At 39.1% G+C, this 22468-nt stretch overlaps 6 protein-coding genes and 1 long non-coding RNA gene across 11 annotated transcripts; 2 read left to right on the top strand and 5 right to left on the bottom strand.

Annotated features, from left to right (window-relative positions):
• Window positions 1-208: 208 nt before the first annotated feature.
• LOC106343105 lies at window positions 209-3076 on the bottom strand. Of its 3 annotated transcripts, none has more exons than XR_001269919.1 (7): window positions 2544-3076; window positions 2318-2432; window positions 2169-2219; window positions 1992-2098; window positions 1650-1823; window positions 752-1503; window positions 209-608 (listed from the first exon to the last, which is right to left on the bottom strand). It is a non-coding gene; the product is annotated as an uncharacterized LOC106343105 (long non-coding RNA). The 3 variants fall into 3 exon arrangements; XR_001269918.1 differs by having other exon boundaries at window positions 1992-2059; XR_001269917.1 differs by having other exon boundaries at window positions 1992-2219.
• A 1367-nt stretch (window positions 3077-4443) lies between these two features.
• LOC106293369 lies at window positions 4444-5163 on the top strand. Its single transcript, XM_013729046.1, has 2 exons — window positions 4444-4687; window positions 4773-5163. The coding sequence occupies exons 1-2, from the start codon at window positions 4546-4548 to the stop codon at window positions 5030-5032; spliced, it is 402 nt and encodes a 133-aa protein (XP_013584500.1). The 5' UTR covers window positions 4444-4545; the 3' UTR covers window positions 5033-5163.
• Window positions 5164-5199: 36 nt separating this feature from the next.
• LOC106293368 (transcription factor bHLH117-like) lies at window positions 5200-6231 on the bottom strand. Its single transcript, XM_013729045.1, has one exon. The coding sequence runs from the start codon at window positions 6149-6151 to the stop codon at window positions 5279-5281; it is 873 nt and encodes a 290-aa protein (XP_013584499.1). The 5' UTR covers window positions 6152-6231; the 3' UTR covers window positions 5200-5278.
• Window positions 6232-6717: 486 nt separating this feature from the next.
• On the bottom strand, window positions 6718-7853 carry LOC106344998 (transcription factor bHLH117-like). Its single transcript, XM_013784277.1, has 2 exons — window positions 7073-7853; window positions 6718-6949 (listed from the first exon to the last, which is right to left on the bottom strand). Exons 1-2 carry the CDS (start codon window positions 7768-7770, stop codon window positions 6718-6720), a joined length of 930 nt encoding a protein of 309 aa, XP_013639731.1. The 5' UTR covers window positions 7771-7853.
• Window positions 7854-9482: 1629 nt separating this feature from the next.
• LOC106344997 lies at window positions 9483-10055 on the bottom strand. Its single transcript, XM_013784276.1, has one exon. It carries the CDS (start codon window positions 10053-10055, stop codon window positions 9483-9485), a length of 573 nt encoding a protein of 190 aa, XP_013639730.1.
• Window positions 10056-14447: 4392 nt separating this feature from the next.
• LOC106295899 (BTB/POZ domain-containing protein At3g22104) lies at window positions 14448-17474 on the top strand. Of its 3 annotated transcripts, none has more exons than XM_013731907.1 (3): window positions 14448-14982; window positions 15759-16836; window positions 16910-17474. In XM_013731907.1, the coding sequence occupies exons 2-3, from the start codon at window positions 15907-15909 to the stop codon at window positions 17261-17263; spliced, it is 1284 nt and encodes a 427-aa protein (XP_013587361.1). In that variant the 5' UTR covers window positions 14448-14982; window positions 15759-15906; the 3' UTR covers window positions 17264-17474. The 3 variants fall into 3 exon arrangements, with proteins under 3 accessions (XP_013587361.1, XP_013587360.1, XP_013587362.1); XM_013731906.1 differs by having other exon boundaries at window positions 14449-14982; window positions 15745-16836; XM_013731908.1 differs by lacking the exon at window positions 14448-14982 and adding an exon at window positions 14989-15685.
• A 296-nt stretch (window positions 17475-17770) lies between these two features.
• LOC106292683 (proteasome subunit alpha type-4-A) lies at window positions 17771-19183 on the bottom strand. Its single transcript, XM_013728327.1, is given in 3 exon segments — window positions 17771-18366; window positions 18369-18821; window positions 19070-19183. Coding segments are annotated over 2 exon segments (741 nt in total). The 5' UTR covers window positions 18796-18821; window positions 19070-19183; the 3' UTR covers window positions 17771-18052.
• Window positions 19184-22468: the final 3285 nt, after the last annotated feature.

The following is a 22468-nucleotide window of genomic DNA, read 5'->3' as shown; positions in this document are numbered from 1 at the left end:
CCACATCTCGAAATAGCTTTAAATAGTCTGAAACGACGTTAAAATACCTTATAGTCTGAAACGACGTTAAAATACCTTTGAAAAGATTTGGAGGAATCAATACCGGCTTGAACACCGGAAATGATCCACCTCTCATAGGGAGAGGGAAGATGCGGGAGGGTCTCTCTCAACCGCAAGATCAGCAGTAACCTCAACAAATTTCACCGAAGAGACTAGGTGAATCTCAAACAACGGTAAGGCGGAGAATGAAGCAAAGGCCACAAAGTATCAAAAGGCCTTAATTTCCTGAATTTGACATTGAAGCACACACAATCAACTCTAAAAACCGCAAGACCTATCCAAGAGACTAGGTGAATCTCAAACTCTAACTTCACTTCCAGCGAAGCACGGTTGGTTTATTCGGGTCAGAAGCTGGGACCTTGACATTCGGTTTAGAATAATATGTTAATTCTCTATAGTTTTGGCTTTTCTTTTAGTATTAAGCCCCCGCGCAAGCGCGGGGTCGATGACGTAATTGAACTAGTGGTGAAGCATTTGTTGCTGTAGCTCTTTGACGTTCGTAAGTCTTGCGACCAGATAGTTTCGTGGTGGGTGAACGATCCAATTTACTGCAAGGAATTCACGAAGAAATCTATGAGATAAACAGCATGGAGTCCTTTTTTTTTTGAACGAAAACATGGAGTCCAAAAAATATTTCAAACACATAAGAAAGAAAATTAGATGCTACGTGTAAACTAAGAATGGCCCCTACCTTTCACTCTTGCCCAAGATAGTTCTTGCACTGCGAAGCTGTTTCGCTGTTCCAGCATTCTTAAGTTTATCTACTCCCATTGGGTTCAGAGACCTTGTGGAAGAAAAAACACGGCCCATCTTTCCTTGCCTTCTCACACCATCCCTAGTCTCTTCACCAGAAGCAGGCTAGCTACCTTTTGTTGATTGTAAAGCAGGGAAACACGCTTTTGGAATATTATGTGCAGCTTTCCCATCAACCTCATCAGATTGTTTCATTTTGTCTTTACACTTGATCTCAGGGGGGCCATATTCTTCACTTTCTGACAAAGCTGCTGTGGGAAGCTGTTTTCACCTTACAGTCTCAGTTGAGGAGAAGCAGCTGGCGAGCGTTTAGGAAATCCAAACCCATTTTCACTACAGCCACCATATCTGAGTAGGCTTCATCCTTATTAGAAACAATCGGTATTAAATTCGTCCTTCTTGCTGTACGGGATATATTTTGTGGTCTTTAACTGGCCCATTGAATGAATGACAGGTGGTGATGACGACCGATTTGATGTCATGCGCTTCCGATGTGTAAGCGAGGTTGAAAATTGTGGAGGCTTATTTGGACAGCCAGAGATATCCCAGTCACTTGGGGATGGAGTGTTGTGGAGTCTTGGAGACAGTTTCGGAGGTAACCCTGATGACGATCTAAGTCCAGGAACTGAAGCATTTGGTTTTGCGTTTGAAACCCTACTTGAGGAATTGAATTCATCGTGAATATTGGACCTTCAAAGAACACAACAGAGTAATAAGAAAAAAACAGTGGATAAAAACATCAGGAAGATAATACGGTAAACTGAAATCTTATAATCAAGGTTAGTGTGATTGATAAAAAAAGATTAAAAATGTGTGATTTTGGGTATAACACATACTTGTTGACAGCCCTTTGATTCACCCTTTCCTTAGCTGAACATTCTCTCTTCTCAATGTACACAGAATTATGATCAGAATCGAGCCCTGACCGTGGGGAATGCCCAGCCAAGCTCGTCTGCTGAGCGAGGTTATCAGATCTACCATATCCAGAAGTTTCATTAGCAGCCGCTTGCCTACAAAAAAATATTTTAAAAACAAAAGACTTTAACATATAGAAAAACCATTAAGAAAACAGAATCCAGCTGCTGGACAGGAGGTGAGAAAATAAAGTTCTTAAATTGCAAGTGTTAGGTTAGTTTGCAAGTGCTCATATTTCTTTCAATATAATAAAGTTTTTGTACCTGAGACATTTCCTGCTTGAGGGAAGCCAAGATCTCGCCGACAGTAAGAGTCTCCACCTTGGTCACCTCTGCTGAACAGACAAACGCAATATTGCTTTGGTTCTCGGCTAACCTTAACATGTTAAGTAGTTAGCTAAAAGATGTGCATCATTGAATGTTGGGTATTGAAGAACAAACCAGGGTAGATAATTTACGGTAGAATGCACTTGATAATTTATAGGAGGTCCTCTGCATATGATAATTTAATCGTTGTTGGGATTAAACTTGAACGCACAATACACAGTCAATAATAAGGTTCATTAAAAGCATAAATAGAAATTGCTTACTCTTTAAGCTGTAGATGAACAGAGAATCGCCCTTTCATCGTTCCCTCAAAGCTCTCAAGTATATGGCATTGTTGGAGTTGTTGGCCATCAATTAGCCTGAGATGGCCGGCTACATCTGCAGAACAAATAACTAACATTTCAGAGACTGAGGTGAGGTTTCACCATCTTGGAAATGTGATACCAACATCCTGATTCTATAGTTTGGACCATTGAAAATACAACTTACCGTACAGATCGCCTCCTTGGTCACATCACAGTTTCCTTCGAAATACTCTTGAGGGCTGAAACCTGAATATCTTCAAATCAACGGAAAAGCAGTTCCATTCAATCTCGGACAACACGGAGTTGTGTGCGATGCCGGTAGTGGGGTTTAGAGTTGGTTTTGTTCTGTCTTTGCTCGATGCCGGGAAGACTCGTCGGATATTGGAAGATGAGCTTCAAAGGTTTAGAGTTGCGGTTTTATTGCGCCAGAAAGGAGGGCTATACCCTTGTCAAGACGCTCCGTTGAACTTGTTATAATCTGTGACGGCTATGAGTGTATTTGACATGAAGGGTTCCAGAGTTTAACATGAGGTATATATAGCTAGGAATAACGTAGTTGTTACCATTCGAAACCATTAATGATGTACATAATGAAGATGGGGAGATGCAGAGGTAGAGGAAGGTTCACTGTTCCATGGAATCTGAAAGGGTCACTTTCTATTTCTCAAAGGAGATCGATGAAGCTATTGAAACCCTAAAACTCCATTAAAGAGGAAGATAAGGGACGGAAGAGGTTTTCATCGAAAATATTGGATGTTAACTTTATTGGGCCACAGATTTTATTAAAAACATAAAAATTAGTCCAAAAGCCCATTTCATAAATCACTATATACACGACATCTGAAACAAAACGCAAACACAAATTTCTCCTTGTAGAACTCACATGTGCTGAGGTGGACAGCTTTAGGAGTGAGCAAAAACTCATCTATTATAAAATGAGAATTCGACCAAAAAAATCCTCAACTTTGCACGAATTGCCAAAAGAAACATGAACTTTTGGGCTGACCAAAAAAACACCAAACTTTCATTGACTTTTGAATTAATTAACAATGTTTTCGCTGACTTGCCAATTTAGCACGCCGTCAACAAATTTAACAGAAATATTTGACGTCGTTTATTGTTGGCGTTTAGTGAAACGACGTCGTTTTCAAATGAGATGAAACGACGTAGTTTTACATGATTTGAAATTAAAAATATGTAGACCTCTGGATTCGGACCCAGGTTGGTTGGTCAAATGACAAGGTATTTTACCACTGGGCTACTGGCACTTTCAATGTACTTACTAACATGTTTACTTTTATTTGGTACATATTAAATATAAAAAATTCTCTAAAAACTTAATAAGATCTTTAAAATTCTTTATTTTTCAATTTTTTGGAATTTTAAAGATCTTTTAAAGTTTTTAGAAAATTTTGGAAGAGTTTTTATTTTTTAAAAAGAAAAACAAAATTTTATTTTTAAAAAAGAAAAATAATTTTTTTTATAAAAATCTTCTTTATTTTTTATTTTTTTAAAAATTTTAAAGATCTTATTAAGTTTTTAGAGAATTTTTTATATTTAATATGTACCAAATAAAAGTAAACATGATAGTAAGTACATTAAAAGTGTCAGTGGCTCATTGGTAAAATACCTTGACGTTTGACCAACCAACCTGGGTTTGAATCCAGGGGTCTACATATTTTTAATTTCAAATCATGTAAAACGACGTCGTCATTTGAAAACGACGTCGTTTCACTTAACGCCAACGTCAAATATTTCTGTTAAATTTGTTGACGGCGTGCTAAATTGGCAAGTCAGCGAAAACATTGTTAATTAATTCTAAAGTCAATGAAAGTTTGGTGTTTTTTTGGTCAGCCCAAAAATTTATGTTTCTTTTGGCAATTCGTGCAAACCCGAGGTTTTTTTTTTTCCGAATTCTCATTATAAAATATAGATTATTGAGCTGTGCAGGTTTCGGTTAGTATGGTTATTGGTTTTTAATTTTATTATTGTTGGTTCAAAATCAGAACCGGCTCAATCAACGACAGGTGGAAAAAATAACAAACAAACATCACAATTCAAATACATTTTTGAGATTCTCTCTCCTCTCTCCTCTCTCCTCTCTCCTCTCTCCTCTCTACCCATTGCTTCACTTTTTTCTCACTTCCGTCAAACTCTCTCTAGAGAAACTGTAGTCTCTTCAGAGGATGGCGGTTCCGGTTGTTGATCTCCTGAACAACTCCGATTCATCATCCGATGAAGATTTCAGCGACTCCGAAGTATTTTATTCATCGGAGGACGAATCCATGGAAGACGAACCGTCGGAGTCGGAAATCACCACTGCAAAAGGTACTCTTATCACTCTCTCTCGTTTTCTAATCCTATCAAGCTTGATCGGTCTTTAATCCTCTCTGATTTCGTCTGCTGTTAACAGAAACAGAGACGAAACGTAGCGAAGAGGAGGAGGAGTTTTGGATCCGTTATCCTTATTTGAAGAGTTTTCTGAGCACAAGCGTTGCTCAAGGTTTGATTCCAGAGTACTATGTTTTTGAGAGAGCCAAGCTTATCGGAGAAGAGAAGGCCAAGGAGCTGAATGAAAGAGGCGAGGCTTTGTTTCTCAAGGAACTTGAAGCGTGCAAGGACAAGTGTGAGCTCGTTGCGTCTGCCATCCTCGCTATGAAGTCCGTTAAATGATTTTCTTGAAATCGTTGGAAACTTTTGTTTATGATGATATAGTGTCTTGGATTGCTTTTGTTCTATGATGAAATCGTTTTCGTTTAGTGTTCAAACTCCATTAAAACACGCTATGTAGCTTTCTATTAGTATCATTTAGCATAAGAAAAATGAAGAGAGGATCAAACTCCATTAAAGCGTTCTATGATCATTTAGCAAAAGAAAAAACAAACTTAGCAAAAACAGAGGAAGTTGTTTTCACTTTTTTCAGAGGTTTCTAGCCGATTCAGCCATCATCTTGACGGAGAGAAGCTGTTCATATGAGAAGACGCAAACACCTTGCTTGTAGAGCACGTTTCGTGACCCCGGAGAGTTGGCAATCACCTGGAGAAGCTGTTGTCTCGTCAGAGAATTGAGCAGACTGGTGGTTTCTCCTACGTGCTCTTCTCGGGGTTTGGTTGGGTAGACGGAATCCAGAGGCATCCAACGGAGAGAAGCGATCTGAGACTGGAGGAAGGTGATGTACTTGTTCGTTTCCTCGAGAGTCGTAGCCAAACTCATCTTCTTCTCCCACGGCATGATTTTCTCCAAGGATCTGATTCTGTCTGACACCTTCCTTGTACCGTGAACATACTGAGACGCCGGAGGTTTAGATTTAGAAGAGGAAGACGGCGAGATAGAGAAGGTGTTGTTGACTCGCGAGCCAACGTGACGCTGTCTCAGGTTAACGTTGTGTCTAGCCACCGGGAGAGGAGGAGGAGGAGCGAGAGAGAGACACGGCGGCGGCGACCTCGCGCCTTCCACGAATTTGAGATCTGGCAAGTGGAGAAACGGAACGTCATGGGAGAAGAGGTTTTCGAACCGAGTCGACTCGGTGAGGTAGTCGCGAGTGACGAGCGGCAGAGACGAGTCTGTGAACATTGATTCTGCACAGTGTTGTTGTTTCTGGAGCTGGAGATAGTCTTGGTGCGTGTCGGAGAAAGGGATCAAGCCGCCGTGAGGAGCGAAATCGGAGTGAGGAAACGGTGGTAAGGATTCGAGAGGAGCAATGTCGTAAGGATAATACTCCTCCATGGGAGCGTACGCTTGTGGAAGCGGCGGTAACTCAGAGAGCGATGCGAACTCATAACAGGACTCCATTTTCAGAGAGAACGAAAAGAAACAGAGAATGAAAAGGAAGATGACAACGTTGCTTCTCGTGATTGGGTGGATATTATACAGGAAAAGAGGAAAAGGGTATATTGACACGCGGAGTTTATTTATTGGGTGGAGGAGAGAAGGCGGCGACACGAGGAACGATGACGATTCTGTTATACGAACCTCTCTGAGGTTTTTGTCGACTGTTTGTTTATTTCTCTCTCTAGCCCAGGCAGTTTCATGGTTTGCACTGATTCAATCTGCACCGTTGGATTATCTCACCGGTCAGATGATTACTGATCCTGGAGACAGGATATTTTGTTGGGTAGTAAAACATATTCTGATATATACGGAGTTTGTTTGCTGCAATTGGGGGCGTATCTCCTTTACACGTGTTCGTCTACAAGCGTGATTGCCAAACTCTCTTTTCATCACTCTACTCGTGTGATAAGAGGAGGACGAAATTGATCCATAGCTATAAATAAATTCCCAAAAATAGAGTTACATATCCCGAAAAGGGAACCTACTTAACAAAAGAGAAGGTTACCTTATGGAATGATTGTTTCTTGTTAACCACTGTTATGGTGTATATCTCTATCTACTGAACAGTGGTCTACATCGAGCACTGCCAAATCATCTCGAGGGAATTTCTTTAAAGGGCTGTTCGTTTGGTTGCCGCAGGTACCGGCAGCAGCGGCAACGTCAACATTTTGCGTCAACTCTTGTTCGTTTCGTTGACGCAGGAAGCTGCGTCTGACGCCGCGTCCGAACGCCGCGTTCTGCGGCTGACGCCGATAAAACCTGCGGTCGTGATATAATATGCGGCAGCGTCAGCGTCTGCGAAACGAACAACAACTGTCTTCATTGACGCTGACGCCGACGCTGAAACCTGCGGCAACCAAACGAACAGGGCTTAAGTCACACTTTTTTTTTTTTTTTTTTGGGTAGACGGAATCCAGAGGCATCCAACGGAGAGAAGCGATCTGAGACTGGAGGAAGGTGATGTACTTGTTCGTTTCCTCGAGAGTCGTAGCCAAACTCATCTTCTTCTCCCACGGCATGATTTTCTCCAAGGATCTGATTCTGTCTGACACCTTCCTTGTACCGTGAACATACTGAGACGCCGGAGGTTTAGATTTAGAAGAGGAAGACGGCGAGATAGAGAAGGTGTTGTTGACTCGCGAGCCAACGTGACGCTGTCTCAGGTTAACGTTGTGTCTAGCCACCGGGAGAGGAGGAGGAGGAGCGAGAGAGAGACACGGCGGCGGCGACCTCGCGCCTTCCACGAATTTGAGATCTGGCAAGTGGAGAAACGGAACGTCATGGGAGAAGAGGTTTTCGAACCGAGTCGACTCGGTGAGGTAGTCGCGAGTGACGAGCGGCAGAGACGAGTCTGTGAACATTGATTCTGCACAGTGTTGTTGTTTCTGGAGCTGGAGATAGTCTTGGTGCGTGTCGGAGAAAGGGATCAAGCCGCCGTGAGGAGCGAAATCGGAGTGAGGAAACGGTGGTAAGGATTCGAGAGGAGCAATGTCGTAAGGATAATACTCCTCCATGGGAGCGTACGCTTGTGGAAGCGGCGGTAACTCAGAGAGCGATGCGAACTCATAACAGGACTCCATTTTCAGAGAGAACGAAAAGAAACAGAGAATGAAAAGGAAGATGACAACGTTGCTTCTCGTGATTGGGTGGATATTATACAGGAAAAGAGGAAAAGGGTATATTGACACGCGGAGTTTATTTATTGGGTGGAGGAGAGAAGGCGGCGACACGAGGAACGATGACGATTCTGTTATACGAACCTCTCTGAGGTTTTTGTCGACTGTTTGTTTATTTCTCTCTCTAGCCCAGGCAGTTTCATGGTTTGCACTGATTCAATCTGCACCGTTGGATTATCTCACCGGTCAGATGATTACTGATCCTGGAGACAGGATATTTTGTTGGGTAGTAAAACATATTCTGATATATACGGAGTTTGTTTGCTGCAATTGGGGGCGTATCTCCTTTACACGTGTTCGTCTACAAGCGTGATTGCCAAACTCTCTTTTCATCACTCTACTCGTGTGATAAGAGGAGGACGAAATTGATCCATAGCTATAAATAAATTCCCAAAAATAGAGTTACATATCCCGAAAAGGGAACCTACTTAACAAAAGAGAAGGTTACCTTATGGAATGATTGTTTCTTGTTAACCACTGTTATGGTGTATATCTCTATCTACTGAACAGTGGTCTACATCGAGCACTGCCAAATCATCTCGAGGGAATTTCTTTAAAGGGCTGTTCGTTTGGTTGCCGCAGGTACCGGCAGCAGCGGCAACGTCAACATTTTGCGTCAACTCTTGTTCGTTTCGTTGACGCAGGAAGCTGCGTCTGACGCCGCGTCCGAACGCCGCGTTCTGCGGCTGACGCCGATAAAACCTGCGGTCGTGATATAATATGCGGCAGCGTCAGCGTCTGCGAAACGAACAACAACTGTCTTCATTGACGCTGACGCCGACGCTGAAACCTGCGGCAACCAAACGAACAGGGCTTAAGTCACACTTTTTTTTTTTTTTTTGTAACACAGTCACATTTTGTTCATACACAACGCGTTTTGAGGTTACAAATATATAGTGTTCTTTATTTTTCTGAAATAAACTTCCAGACCAATTAATTAGTACGAGGGGTTCTCTAAATCTATAATACTCCCTCTCTGTTCCTGAAAAGTAAGATTTTATAGAGTATACACGCTTATTAAGAATTTAATAAATGTTTATAATTTAATTTATTTTTTACTTTATTATACATTTTCCAATAACTTTCCACCAATGAAATTTAATCAATTCAAATATTTTCAATTAATGTTTTTCAAAAGTATAAAAAGTACCTTAACAATATAGAAAATCTATCTTTGTGGAACAAGAAAAAAATTTAAAAATCTTACTTTCGATAACGGAGGTAGTAATAAAGTTGCTCAGAAAGGCTTCTCCTGCGTCCACGTCACCTCTCATATTTCCAAATTGTGCCATGTGGCACACTCTCTTTGATCACAAAGAATGTTCCGTCGCGTTACAATGGGATTCGGTTTTTAAGTGTCAAATTCAGTGGCCCACTAATTTTTTCCTCATACTTTGACTAGAATTTATTTTGGATTTCTTTCAATAGGGGGAGGAGGCTAACAGAGTTGCCGTGCCGTTCGAGATTTACCAAATCCCAGCAGCTTCTTTGTAACGTTTGCAGTTTCTGTTTTCCTCTACATTACTCCAATCATTCAAGTGATTTCGATCTCTCCTCCCACTCTCTCGCAATTAATCAGCCTCATCATCATCTACGGTAACCGATTGCACCTTCGCCTATAAATGTGTTCGGTGAATGCGATGAGCAACTACATCTCTCTGTTCTCTGAAAGAACACTCTCTGTTAAGCATCAACCCGATGGCGGATTCAAGAATTTTCCTAGCGGATTTGAAAGCTGGCTGCTGTTCAAACATTGCCGAGGTCGTCGTGCCTCTTGGATTCTCATTGCCTCCGACTCCTTTCAGTCCCAGCTCCGTAAATGCTCTGATCTCCTTATTCACCTTAATCTTCGACGCCGCTTCAAACTTCTCCAGCTTCACATCAAAAGCTGTCTTCTCTACGGCTCTATTCTCAGCTGAGCCAGATGCGTGAGCGGCAAGATTATCAGCAGCTACAGACACAGTGGAGCCGTAACGGTTGATACCTAGTTTATGGCTGAAGAGAATTGGAATCGTAAAGCTAATCATGTTTAGTTTGAGCAAGCCGTCGGTGTTTCGGTCGATCTTCTTTGTCATGGATTTGGGAGATGCGACAGTGGATAGGTGGCGAGTAGTGGCGGTCAAAAGCCTTGCGGTGGAGGAAGACGGTGGATCTCGATCAGAATCTGGAGATCGGAGCTCAGGTCGCATTTTTGCGTTCCGTTCGATTTCATTTCATCCACATGTGGCCCAATTAATAGTTAAGGCCCATGGAGAAGACATCATCATCTATTAATAAGAAAAGAGACCGTATGTATAAGGTCCCAATTAATAGTTGAGGTCCCTAAAGGCCTAAAGTCTAATTTAATGGTTTAAATTAATATTATAAACGGAATCCGTTCATTGAAATAGTTTTATCTCTTACAATAGTTACTTTATTTTCTTATTATTCTATATAATATTTTTTTAAACATATTTTATCTTGGAGAACTCTATGCAACATACATTTGTTTTTTTTTTTTTTTTGATAATCCAGGGGTTCCCCGCTTCGCGGATCATTCCCCTGAACCCGGTCAGGCAGCGGTCCACTTCATCCGGGAGGGCTTTACCTGGGCTGGATCGAACCCAGTACTGTTTTGGTGTCCAGAAGAGGCAGGGTAGTTTCCGCATGAGGAAGGAATCGAACCCGGATGGTGGTTGCCACCACAGGCCCGTCCTGCCACTTTGCCTAGTCCGGACTGCAACATACATTTGTACTCTATTTCAATTACATAATATTTCACACCCATATTTTATCTTGGAGAACTCTATGTAACATACATTTGTGACAAAGATTTAAAGATTGCAAGAAAATTTAATAGAGTTGATACTAGATTGATAAAGACCTCTCAAAGAAAATCATCTTATCAAGCTATTTCATGTGTTCTATTGTTTTCTTCATCAGTTTACCTTTGTAATTTGTTATGTTTTCTTTATTTTGTATGTATTTGTGTAATTTACTTATGATCTCACTTATAAATTAAGTTGCTAAAAAATTAAATAAAAATCGATCAATCCTATATATTTTTATAGAGGTAAAAGATATATATATTTTGGTAGATCATTAAAATACATCTGAAAATTTGCTTGTTCTTCTTTTGAGTATCAAACATTGTCAATATTTCACTTTATTTTCATAAAATCCTTACTTGATCAGTATTTAAAAATAAAATATAAGGTAAACTTAAACAAATTCAAACTAATTTTGTATATGTGTATAGTATATTTCGCAAACTAGAGTACGATAAAAGATATATAGTTAATAGATGTGGGAGATAAATAAAACACAAGTAAATAAGTTTATAAAATAAAAATGAATATAGATATAAAGTATACACATTTTATTAAATTAAATAATTTAAAATTTTAATTAAGAATTCAATAACCCGAGCGAACGCGCGGGTTTGTTTCCTAGTACACATAATATAAATCTTATGTTGGATCTCTCAAACTCAGCCCAAAATCTATCAAATGAAAAAATCTGCACTGGGTTTATCTCAAAATACATTTTAATTGAACGTTGAAGGATGCTCTTAGTCATCTTCTGAATCTGATCACTATATGAAATTTTTTGCATGGTAAAACTTTCTAGAATGTAAATATGTGTCATGACTTTAACAAATGTTTTTTTTTTTGTACTTTGACAAATGTTATACTTTGGAATGTATGTAAACTTCCAATCTGGCTTCTGATTATAAAATAATAAAGTTTCTTAAATCCATTTTTGGTTCTAGCTACAGTCGTTCGTATTTATCGGGGTTAAGTTGAGAACTTGGGAAAGTGTGTCGAACTTGAGGAATAAGGAGGATGTTCTCTCCAATTCTTCACAAATTTGCAAAGTTTGTTGCGCACAAACCCACTCATGCACGGATGCACCCAACTACGAATTCAGTTGTTATAAAGAGAGAGAGCAGATTATGTGCCTGAACTAATAACATTTAACATGTTGAGTCCCAGGCCAGAGTAAAGTATGGGCTTACAGAACCTTTTGTGTAATAAACAACAAGATCAAGTTTTTTTGTGTTCGATCTTCGGATCGATTTTTTGTTTCGCCATGGCGATATCTTCTTCGCATAGGCGATATCTTCTTCGCATAGGCGATTTTGATGTGGAAAATTCACCCAAATCAGAGCTGTTTATCAATTCCATCTTTCTCTTCTTTGATACGGGTTGAACATAAATAATCTCCATCTTTCACTGTTCTTTATAATAAATCCCGTCGACTTTTGATCGGATACACTGTTTACCGAATCAACTTTACTTCTTTTTTATAAGAATCAGTCTTTACCGATCTCAGTCTTGCCATTTTTGGCGATTCAAGACGTTGCGGTGGTTTTAGGTGAAGAACGTCGCCGGAATTTTCTCTACAGCAGCGAAGGAGTCAAAGGCGGTGGAGAAAAGGATGGTGGACTCAGAATACGTGTCACCCACACGCACCAGGAGATTGCCACGTCGCAGTTACTCATCAACCAGCACTCATGTTTATGAAAGTTTTGTATTATATTATGTTTGTCAATGTGTTGGGCCTTATAACCAATTTCTGTACTCCATTTACCCCACGAGGTTTTAATGAAATCAGATGACAAAAAAAAAAAAAAACAACAAATTATGTGAAATCATTCATGTATAAGAAAACGAGGTGGTGTTCTGGATAGGAAACAGTGTGAAGACTGTACGAAGATGAAGCACACACAGAAAGGTCGAAGCGATTCACTGTAAAACGTTCGTATTGACATTTCACAATTGAAAACAAATGTATTCTCTAAATCAATTTTATCATATTGGAAAAGAGAATGCAAAACCTTTGACAAGAAAAGTATAAAGAAGTATCAGACCTTCAGTTCAAAAAAGAAGTATCAAACCTTTTTTAAGAAATAAGTAAGAATCCCTTTGTTACTAATTAGCGTTATTGTGCGAATTTATACTATGCACATATAGGTTGGTAAGAAAGTATTTTTTAAACTTTATGCAATTATGTTAGCAATGATCCTCCGTACGTTTCAGTAATAAACATGAAACAAAAAGCTGGAATCCCTCCAAAACAATTTCAAGCAAAAAGTAGGAGATGAAATGACATGACCCCATATGGTCCAAAATAATCTCCAAAAATACCCCATGGACCGATGTGGCCACATAGCCGCAACGATATTTAGCTGTCAACGCAACGATTCTACAAGTTTAACTTGACCGTAAAATTTGTGAGTTTCGTAAAGATAAACACAGACCATCCATCATCTATCTCATGATTGTTTTTATTTTATTTTTTATTTTTTGAAACAAAGTCTACTAATCAACATTTTAGATACGTTAGATGGCTAATACTATTGGGCCCTAGGATGGCTCAGAACCGCTACTATTTGTAAATACCTTATCAGTTATCATAATATCATGCGAGGGGTAAAAGCATCAGAGTGAGCTCACGTGATCCCCGTTCCATGGCTTTTATGTCCACCACGTTAGGGAGCTTTGGTGCATGAGCAGTTGAACACCTCACCACACACAGAGTCACACTTTTGTTTATTTTTCTTTTCTGTTAAAAACACATCACACTTTATCTCTTCTGTTATAGCAGTGCCCCCTTTATTAAACAACTATATTTTCTTGTTACTTTCTAAATAGTATTTCTACTGCTTTTTATTAAATAATATCATTTGTATTTTCACAATTGATATTATTTATTTTGTGTGTGTCAACAATTGATATTATTTTTATGTGTATGATATATGATATTTACATAGTTTAAAATTGCATGTTACAATCATCAAGAAGAAAATAGATATTCCGGATTATGTATCTTTGAAAATTTTCATATATTAAGTTGTATCCTTTTCTTATATACTCCATTATATAATAGATTCGTGATTTATATGGAACTTTATTTCAAGGCATTGAATAGTCTTATATCTTATAGATAAGGCTTAAGTGTTAAGAGCAATGCCGACCAAATCTCTTCTTTAGTGGACTATCTTTCGTATAAAAAATAATAATATTGCATGAAAACATCTTTTTTCTTGTACTTGTTGAAAACTTAGATTTAAATTTATTTTGTCATACTGAAACAATATTTTTACTGTATTAGTAAAAAATAATAGTATTTACATGATTTAATCTTTCGCTAAATATTTAATAACATTTACAAGGTTAAGGTTCGTAACTTCTTGGTTACAAAGTCAGAATCCGTTTTATTTTAACGACTCGTACTAGTTAAGATTGGTCTACCGTTCACGAGATGCAATTATCCAAAATAATTTAGTAAACGTAATTGGAGAGGTAATCAAAGCAGCATGATGAGAAAAAAGAGAGGAACATGGCCTAGAAAGCTTCACCCATTTGGCTTATACTAATCATAATTACCTGGAAAATAATGATTAATTACTGATTGATCAGCTGATCAAAAGGGTAAATGCGTTGTCATAGTCCTTACCAACAAAGTAACAATATATCTACTACATGAAAAACTACTTTATATTATTGTAACAAAATATCACCTCTTTTTAGTTGTTTTTTAGCAAGAATGTCACGGATAATAGGCTCTCCCCTCTCTCTCTTCTAATTTGTTTCTTTGCATATTAATATCACACACAATATACAGTAAAGAGTAGAGTGACGTTTGTTTGGACACGCCTTTGTTGCTTGGTCCCTTTTATCTTTCTCTAAAATTTCCATCTCTTACATGAACATACGAAAAAACCAAACCCACCACTAGTTTGTTGGTGGTGCTTCACCAATTGACTTGACAGATATAAAAGAAGAGAAAGTCTTTACTTATAGATCTGACAATCAGAAAACCAACAAAAGTTTCTTTGCTTCTTTGCTCTTTGTCTTCTTCCTCTTCTCAGCATAAATCCACATCTTCCCTCTCTTTTACCACAATCTCTTTTTCTCTTTTCCTTTTGGTCAAAAATCAAGAAACAGAGAGAGAGAGAGAGAAAGAGAGAGAGAGAGAGAGAGAGAGAGAGAGAGAGAGAGAATCTTGTTATCTAGGTGGGTTCTTGTTTTTGGGTGTTACCTTACTTTCTTTCTCTGTTTTTTAGCTATGGAATCTTGCTCTGTTCTTGAAGTAGACATCAACGGAGAAGAAACTATCTTTCTCAATAAGGTAATAACTCCTACTCTCTCTATAACAGACTCTCTACACAATTAAACTTATGCTGAAAAATCCAAACTTTAAACATTTCTCAATGTTTAATTTAACTTTTCCTTATCTGGGTCATTCCAAATTTCTACATAGCTATTTATTTTCGTGCGTTGAATGTTAATTTCGTAGAAATGAAGTTCATTTGAGTTCTAATTTCTGCATCAAAAACTGTAAAAAACAAAAAAAAATTATTTTATGTGATTTGTTTTTGATTATATGATAATATTACGGCTCACGTATGGTCTGTGACTCTGCCACATTCAGCATTTAATGTTGTTCTATCACTAAATTACCTTAAAAGGAGGGCACAAAAGCTTACTCTCTCTTCTTGTTAAAAACTTAAAACCAATAACTAATTCAGAACCTGTAACTGATTGTGTCTTGTAAGAGTGATGAAGCAGATGTCTCAATCACCATTTATTGCATGTTTTGTTCTATGCCTTTCCTTTGACTTTCTCTGCAAATAGGAAAGATAACTCTTTAATAAGAAGAGGTTAAGAAGTTGCTCTCTCCTTTGCAATTTGCTTGGACACTATTCACTTCCCTTTTGTTCTCACTTATAGCTGTGACACAGAGACCATTGTGTAGTTAGATATTTAATTTCCTTTATGTCTCTGTAATAAGTGTTCATCATTGTTTTTGCCTTTATTCCTTCACAAAAACGGTAACATGGCATTAAAGTTTAAACCTTTTAATGCAATCATAATGGCTTTTTGATTTCAGCAAATCATATGCAAGTATTCTGGAACATTGAAGAAACTGCTTGGGAAGTCTACTTGTTTTTCCAGTGGTAATCTCAAGGTGATCTTTAATGACTTCCCTGGTGGAGCTGAGAGTTTCGAGCTTTTGTCAAGATTCTGCTACAACAACTGTGAATGGACTGTGATGCCTTCAAACCTAGTCTTCTTGCATTGTGCTGCTAAGTTCATGGAAGTCACTAAAGTCTTGGCACAAACTGAGAAGTGTATGGAGGAGATTCGGTACTGGGCATGGCCAGAGGTTCTTCTTAGTTTGAAACAGTGCCAAGAACTTGAAACATCCTCCGAGGCTGAGTCTTTAGCCGTTAAGTTGATGGATGCGCTGGTGGAGAAACTGTGTTTAGCCATTGAAGCGAGTCCCTCTAGCGCTGCTTGCTCGCCTTCACCGGATAGCAGCTTGTTTCGGTTCTCTTGTGACAGTAAAAGCACAGAGAGTTTCAAGAACAGCTCTTCGAGGACAACATGGTGGTTCGATGAGGTTCTTGTTCTAAGTCCTGGCTTGGTTAAAACGTTCTTGAAGCTGGTGGTGTTGAGGAAGTTCGATAACGTTACCATCGCTAGGTTCTTGTTCTATTACCAGAAGGTCAAGTTCTGTTCAGCGTCATCAAATGAGAAAAGAGAGATTCTTGAAACGACCGTTGATACTCTCTACGTGTTGGACCGAAGCTGTGTTCCTTACAAGAGTCTTTTCGGTGTTTTGAGGCTTGCTCTTGGGTTACACATAGACAAAAGTGTTATGAACAAGCTTGAGGTTATGATTGGTCAGCAACTGGAACAAGCAACACTCGACAACCTCCTTGTTCCATCTCCATCGAAGTCTAGTCACTTGTACTATGTGAATCTTGTTCTTAGATTCGCAAAAGCTTTCTTTGACGGAGGGAAAAGAGGATCATCACAGATGAAGAAAGTGGCGACGTTGATTGATCAGTACGTAGCTGAAGTGGCACCTGATCCTTGCTTGAAACCTTCAAAGTTTTTGTCTCTCCTCACACTCGTTCCTGATTCAGCTAGAGAGTCTCATGAAGATATCTACCGTGCTATTGACATGTATCTGGAGGTAACGTTTCAAGATTCATCTTAAACTTGAAAATGTAAAAGAAAGTCTTACAAAACTTCTTTCGCTTGTTCAGGCACATGCAGGATTAACCAATGGTGAAAGACTCAACTTGATAAGAACTTTGAGTTACGAGAAGCTTCCAGTGCAGTCAAGAGCACATATGTCGTGTAACACAAAGTTTCAGGAGATTGAGACATTAGATGATGAGCAGCAACAAGAGCGGAAGCAGCTCGTACTCAGAGTGAAGAAGGTCGAGAGTTCAGGAGACAGTGAGAAGTTGAAAGAACATATAGAAGGGATACAGTGGAGGGTAATGGAGTTGGAGAGAGCGTGTTTGAAAATGCAGACTCAGATGGAAGTTATCAAGAAGAGAACCAAGGGCACTAGTAGAGGAAGCAACAGATCGCTTCCTAAGCTCTGTTCTTGATTGGTGTTGAGAACTGAAGCTGTAGCGTTTAGCTTTACTACAATGATATTTGTAAATATAGAGTGATAAAGAGAGATCATAAGAAGTCGGATTGTAATCACAATATGTTTCTTATTTTTTCAAAGTATTTTACTGTATTTTCTCTATCTTATTTTTGCTTGCGGTCAAAAAGTTGTAAGAAAAAGTTAATGTAAGACCATTTTAATGAAGAGATCTTTATGTTCTTGATGATACAAAACTTGAATTTTATAAGTTTTCTTGTGAAAAGAGATACCAAGAATGTAGACAAGAAACAAGAATTGTGAGTATATAGTTCTTCCTTAAGCGTCACTCTTTTGTAGTTTCAAGATTCTGAAAAAGAGATCAAACAGATCTTTTAGACGAAATAAAAACTGGATTTTAACAGTTGAGACCGAGGAGAGAGAGTCATTGCCGTTGCCGTGTACAACTCTTCGCGGCAAGAAGAATGCTTCATATTCAAGTAATGAATTGAATACACTCAAAATATTTATATGAATTAAAAAACTAGAACTTTATTCTTTGAACATCTTTATATGCATATGCGTAAAGATGTCTCTGTTTCTGCTTACATAATGCAAGATTTTAGAAAAAAAAAAAAAAATTGTAGTAACACAGAGTACATTTCAGATAAAATTCTCATGAAATTCTAGATTCATCGCCATTGTTAATTAAACATCAAACTAAACATGAGAGATTAAAAACAGAGAACTAACAAGATAGATGGAGGAGACATAATAGAGATGAGACTACTCGTACATAGTTTTGAGCTCAGGATGATTCAGCAGCAGGTTGAGTCACACCATGCTTCAGCAACAACTTGGTAAGCGAGTCAGGAGAGTGAACATGGTACTTAACAGTCCCCGATGGAGTCAGAAACACCTCAGCAAGCTCAAGCTTCTCAGATGTCAAGCTCGTGCTGTCCATAGTCTTGCTCAGAATCTTCAACGCGAGCTCGACGGCCTCTTCTCTAGTTGCATCCTCCTTGTAGTCTTGTTTCAGAAGAGACTGAGCCGCCTGGTTGTTAGCTCCAACGGCTGCAGCTTTCCAACCACCATAGTTCCCACTCGGATCGCTCATATACCATGGTTCTTATCCCACCCCGCAAAGAGAAAGGACACTCCAAAGGGACGAAGACCACCGAACTGCGTGTACCCTTGCTTCGTGTCGCAGAGAGACTGAACCAGCTGCTCAACAGGCATAGGCTCCTGGTACATGAAGGTGTAGCGCTGGGCTTGGACACGAGCCGTGTTGATGAGTATGTTTGCGTCGGACATGATGCCGGCGACGGCGCAGGCCACGTGGTCGTCGATCTTGTACATTTTCTCGGAGGAGGTGGAGGTTTGGAGAAGCTTGGAGGTGACTTTCTTCTCGCCGATCAGAACGACGCCGTCTTTGGATAAGATGCCGATGGCGGAGCCTGCGTTACCGATGGCTTCCATTGCGTACTCGACTTGGTAGAGACGGCCTTCTGGGGAGAAGATTGTGGTGCGGCTATCGTATCTTCGAGACATGTTTTGAGAGAGAGCTTCGCCAAATACTTATTAATATTGAGATCGAGAAAACGAAATCAATCAAGATTGTGAAAATTTCACTTACACAAGCCAAGACGCTTCGTATACAATAATCGCTTGATGTAAGATATAATTACATCAACCAGATTCGTAAACTAGCTAGGGCTTATCTAATTCTATAGAAATTCGTACAAAAACACTGCGAGAAACGAGGATACTCAGATTCCGAAACCAATCGAGAATATAAAAATGGAATGGAATGGATACAATTTACCTCAAAGGACTTTGATTTTGATCTCTTTTTCGCTGAGAATTTGCTCGAGACCAAAGATGCGTGTGAACTTGTTGGAGAACACAGAAGACAGAAGGAAACAAAAAAAACTTTCTGTATCGGGCCTTTATTTTTTTTCCAAAACATGTACCTATAGTGAGCCCAAATTATAAAACTAAGCCACATATCAAATCAACTACCAACCGTTTCTATTCTTGACATCATTTTTATTCTTTTCTTTTTATATAACTCAACTTTCATATATCGAAAGAGCTTTGAATAATTTAGTATATTAAAAAAATTAAAACTAAGGGCGACTCCAAGGGGGAATCAGTATGGCGGCCAGTGCCGTGCCAAGAGATACAGGGGCCTTAGGCGAAATTATATTTTTGTTTATATAATTTTATGTGTATTATATTTAAAATAAAATAATTCAAAAATAACTTATTTTTTCCATATGGATTAAAAATTAGAAAATAAAAAATGATACACAAAGTTTAGACTGTAAAATTTTTGATTAATTTATTTTGGTTCTTTAATAATTTTTTCCAAATTATCATAGTATATAAAATGTGTATAAAATGTGATGTAAAATATTAAATTAGTAACATAAAAATGAAGGTTAAAATTGTGTGTTAAAATGATGATACTTTTAAGAATATTAAAGTCTCTAAAACTTAGTTACTATATAATACTTTTACATATTTTTACATTTACTTATATTCAGAAAATGATACAAATAATAATATATATATATATATATATAACCAGATAATAATAGATAAAACCTTAAAAGTCAACAAAAGTTGTTTCAATTTTTATTTCTGTGATTTTTTTCATCAAATCATCCTAATTTGCATGGGTTAGAACTTAGAAGTTGATGATTTTAAAAAAAAATTAAAGTCTCTAGAATTTTAACTGAAACAAATTCTAACAAAAAAAGTTTCAAACAAAAAAGAGATCTGAAATCTGGTAAAAATCTAATTAATATTTATTAAGTACAAAAATCTAAAAAAATTTACATTATTAAGGGGCCTTAGGCAAATGTCTTTTTTACTTTAAGGTGAGCACGGCTCTGATGGCGGCTTCTAAGATCAAAATTTCACCTGAAATTTTTTGTTCTCCATCTGATCTAAACGCTCATTGGTGTTAGATCACCGAGGATCTCCTGCAGCAGATCTGTTCGTGTCAATCTTCGCTCTTTCACTTTGGCTTTCTTCTCACGGCACCACACTGTCTCTTTGTTTTTTTCTTGTTTTTTCGACGATTCATCAGCTTGTTTGCTCAGTTCTCATATTGTCCTTACTTGTCATACCGATCCAGACAACATAACTCGGATCACATAATCATTTGGATCAATCCTGAACAGGTCCAGCTGGTTTGTGTTACCATATCTTTGAATGGTTTCTTCAGATCGCTCAAGATCTTCTCATATGGGAGATATCGAAGGGAAAGGAATTCTCTATGAAGATGATGACGCCCCAATTCAGTTGGTAGAGGAAGATGATGCTCATACCATTCGAGAGTTACGTATGTCTCTCATTGGTAAAGTTCTCAATCCAAAAAAACAGAATGTTGTGAAACTGATACAGTCTATGCCCACTCAGTGGAAAATGGAAGATCGTATCACAGCAAATGATCTTGGCAATGGGAAATTTCTGTTTAACTTCTCCAGTGAGGAAGATCTTCAGGAAGTACTAAGGCAGGGGCCTTTCCATTACACCTTCTGTATGTTTGTCTTGGTGCGATGGGAACTAATTGTGCATGATGATTATCCTTGGATTATTCCTTTTTGGGTGGAGATCACCGGCATTCCTCTTCATCTCTGGACAGTGAAGAACTTGAAGAACATTGGAAGAAAACTTGGCCACATAGACACGATGGAGCTATCTGCTGGTCGCTTATTGATAGATGTAGATACAAGAAAGCCTCTTGTGTTTTCCAGGAAAGTACAATCACCAGACGGTGAAGAAGTAACTATCAAGATCCATTACGAGCTGTTATTCAAACATTGCACCTATTGTGGCTTGTTGTCACATGAGGAGTCGTATTGCTCCAAGAAAATAGAAGAGGCTCGAGCTCAATCCGCAAAGGCTGGTGTCTTCGCTCGCGTTCAAATCCCCCAAGTTAATAGCTCTCGACAGCCTTTGTTGTCAGACCATAATGGTCGAGGTGGACAACTTGATCGGTTTGACAGTAAGAGATACAATGATTTTGCACGAAACCATGACATGGATGTCTATCCGTTCAAAGCAACACGTACTGACCACTGGAGGCATGGCAGAGATGACAGTCATGATTACAAGAATCGAGACGGACCAGCTCGTCGATACGGGGAGAAGTATGGTCCGATTAGGCCATCAGCTGCAAGATATGGAAGTCGATATGCTCCTTACGAGCACCGGAAACCACAACAATGGCGAGAAAAACACAGAGCCGATGAGGTAGAAAGGTTCAATCCACAAAAGCTGCTAACCATTGCAGATAAATCATCCCACGACGCACCTATCATAATCGAGGAAATAGCAACAGAGCATCGCAACGATAATGCCAATGCAAGTCGAGGCAGTGGGCAGAAGATAGCTAGTACTATAGTCACTCCTTCGCGCATTGCATTTCAAAATGAGGAGAACGTAATGGTACGTGAGCGTGGAACCATAAGAGCAATCACTTTCTCTCCTATGGAGAAAGAGGGTCAAAAGGAGTCACATGATGAAGATCAGATCATTGATGCACTTCAGGATATGGATATTGTTGGATCATCAGGTTTGGTGATTACTGATCATACAGTGAGAATGGATTGTGATGTCGAGGATGATGACTTACTTGGGGAGGAGCTCCAGGAGAGGGAATCTGGCGGTGCAAGCTTGGTAAGCTTTGATTCAATGAAGGGTCACAAGCATAAACATCACGTTTCTAGCCGAAGTGGAGCAAGAGCTAAAGTACACATAGGGGCACGAGCCGGAGCAACTTTAGGATTGCAGACTAAGAAGGTTGTGTTTTTGCACAGGGGATCTCCAATGAAACGAGTTGGGGTCAAAAATGGTTATTTCGAAATCAACGGCTATGCTTATTTCTTATTCACGGATTTCTCACAAAACATTCACTGAAAGAAAGATCGGAAGTGAACGAACGAGCGAATCCCGCACAAAAGCTACTCGCCGGAGAGCTGAACCATCACGCGGGTCAGCTCGCCGGCGAGCTCAACCATCACGTCGGACAGCTCGCCGGTGAACTGAACCGACGTGTGGTTATACTCGCCCGGCGAGCTCAACCATCACGCCGAGCTGAACCGTCGTGTGGTTGAGCTCGCCGAGCGAGTGCAACCACACGCGAGTCGGCTCACCCGGAAAGATCGACCTGATCCCGGCCTGTCCGACTTACTTCGACTCCCGTATCTTC

Source organism: Brassica oleracea, chromosome C5 (genome assembly GCF_000695525.1).
Source record: "Brassica oleracea var. oleracea cultivar TO1000 chromosome C5, BOL, whole genome shotgun sequence".
In the NCBI taxonomy this organism is placed as follows: Eukaryota; Viridiplantae; Streptophyta; class Magnoliopsida; order Brassicales; family Brassicaceae; genus Brassica; species Brassica oleracea.
Note: the sequence above shows the minus strand (reverse complement) of the source record. Positions and strands in the feature narration are given on the sequence as shown.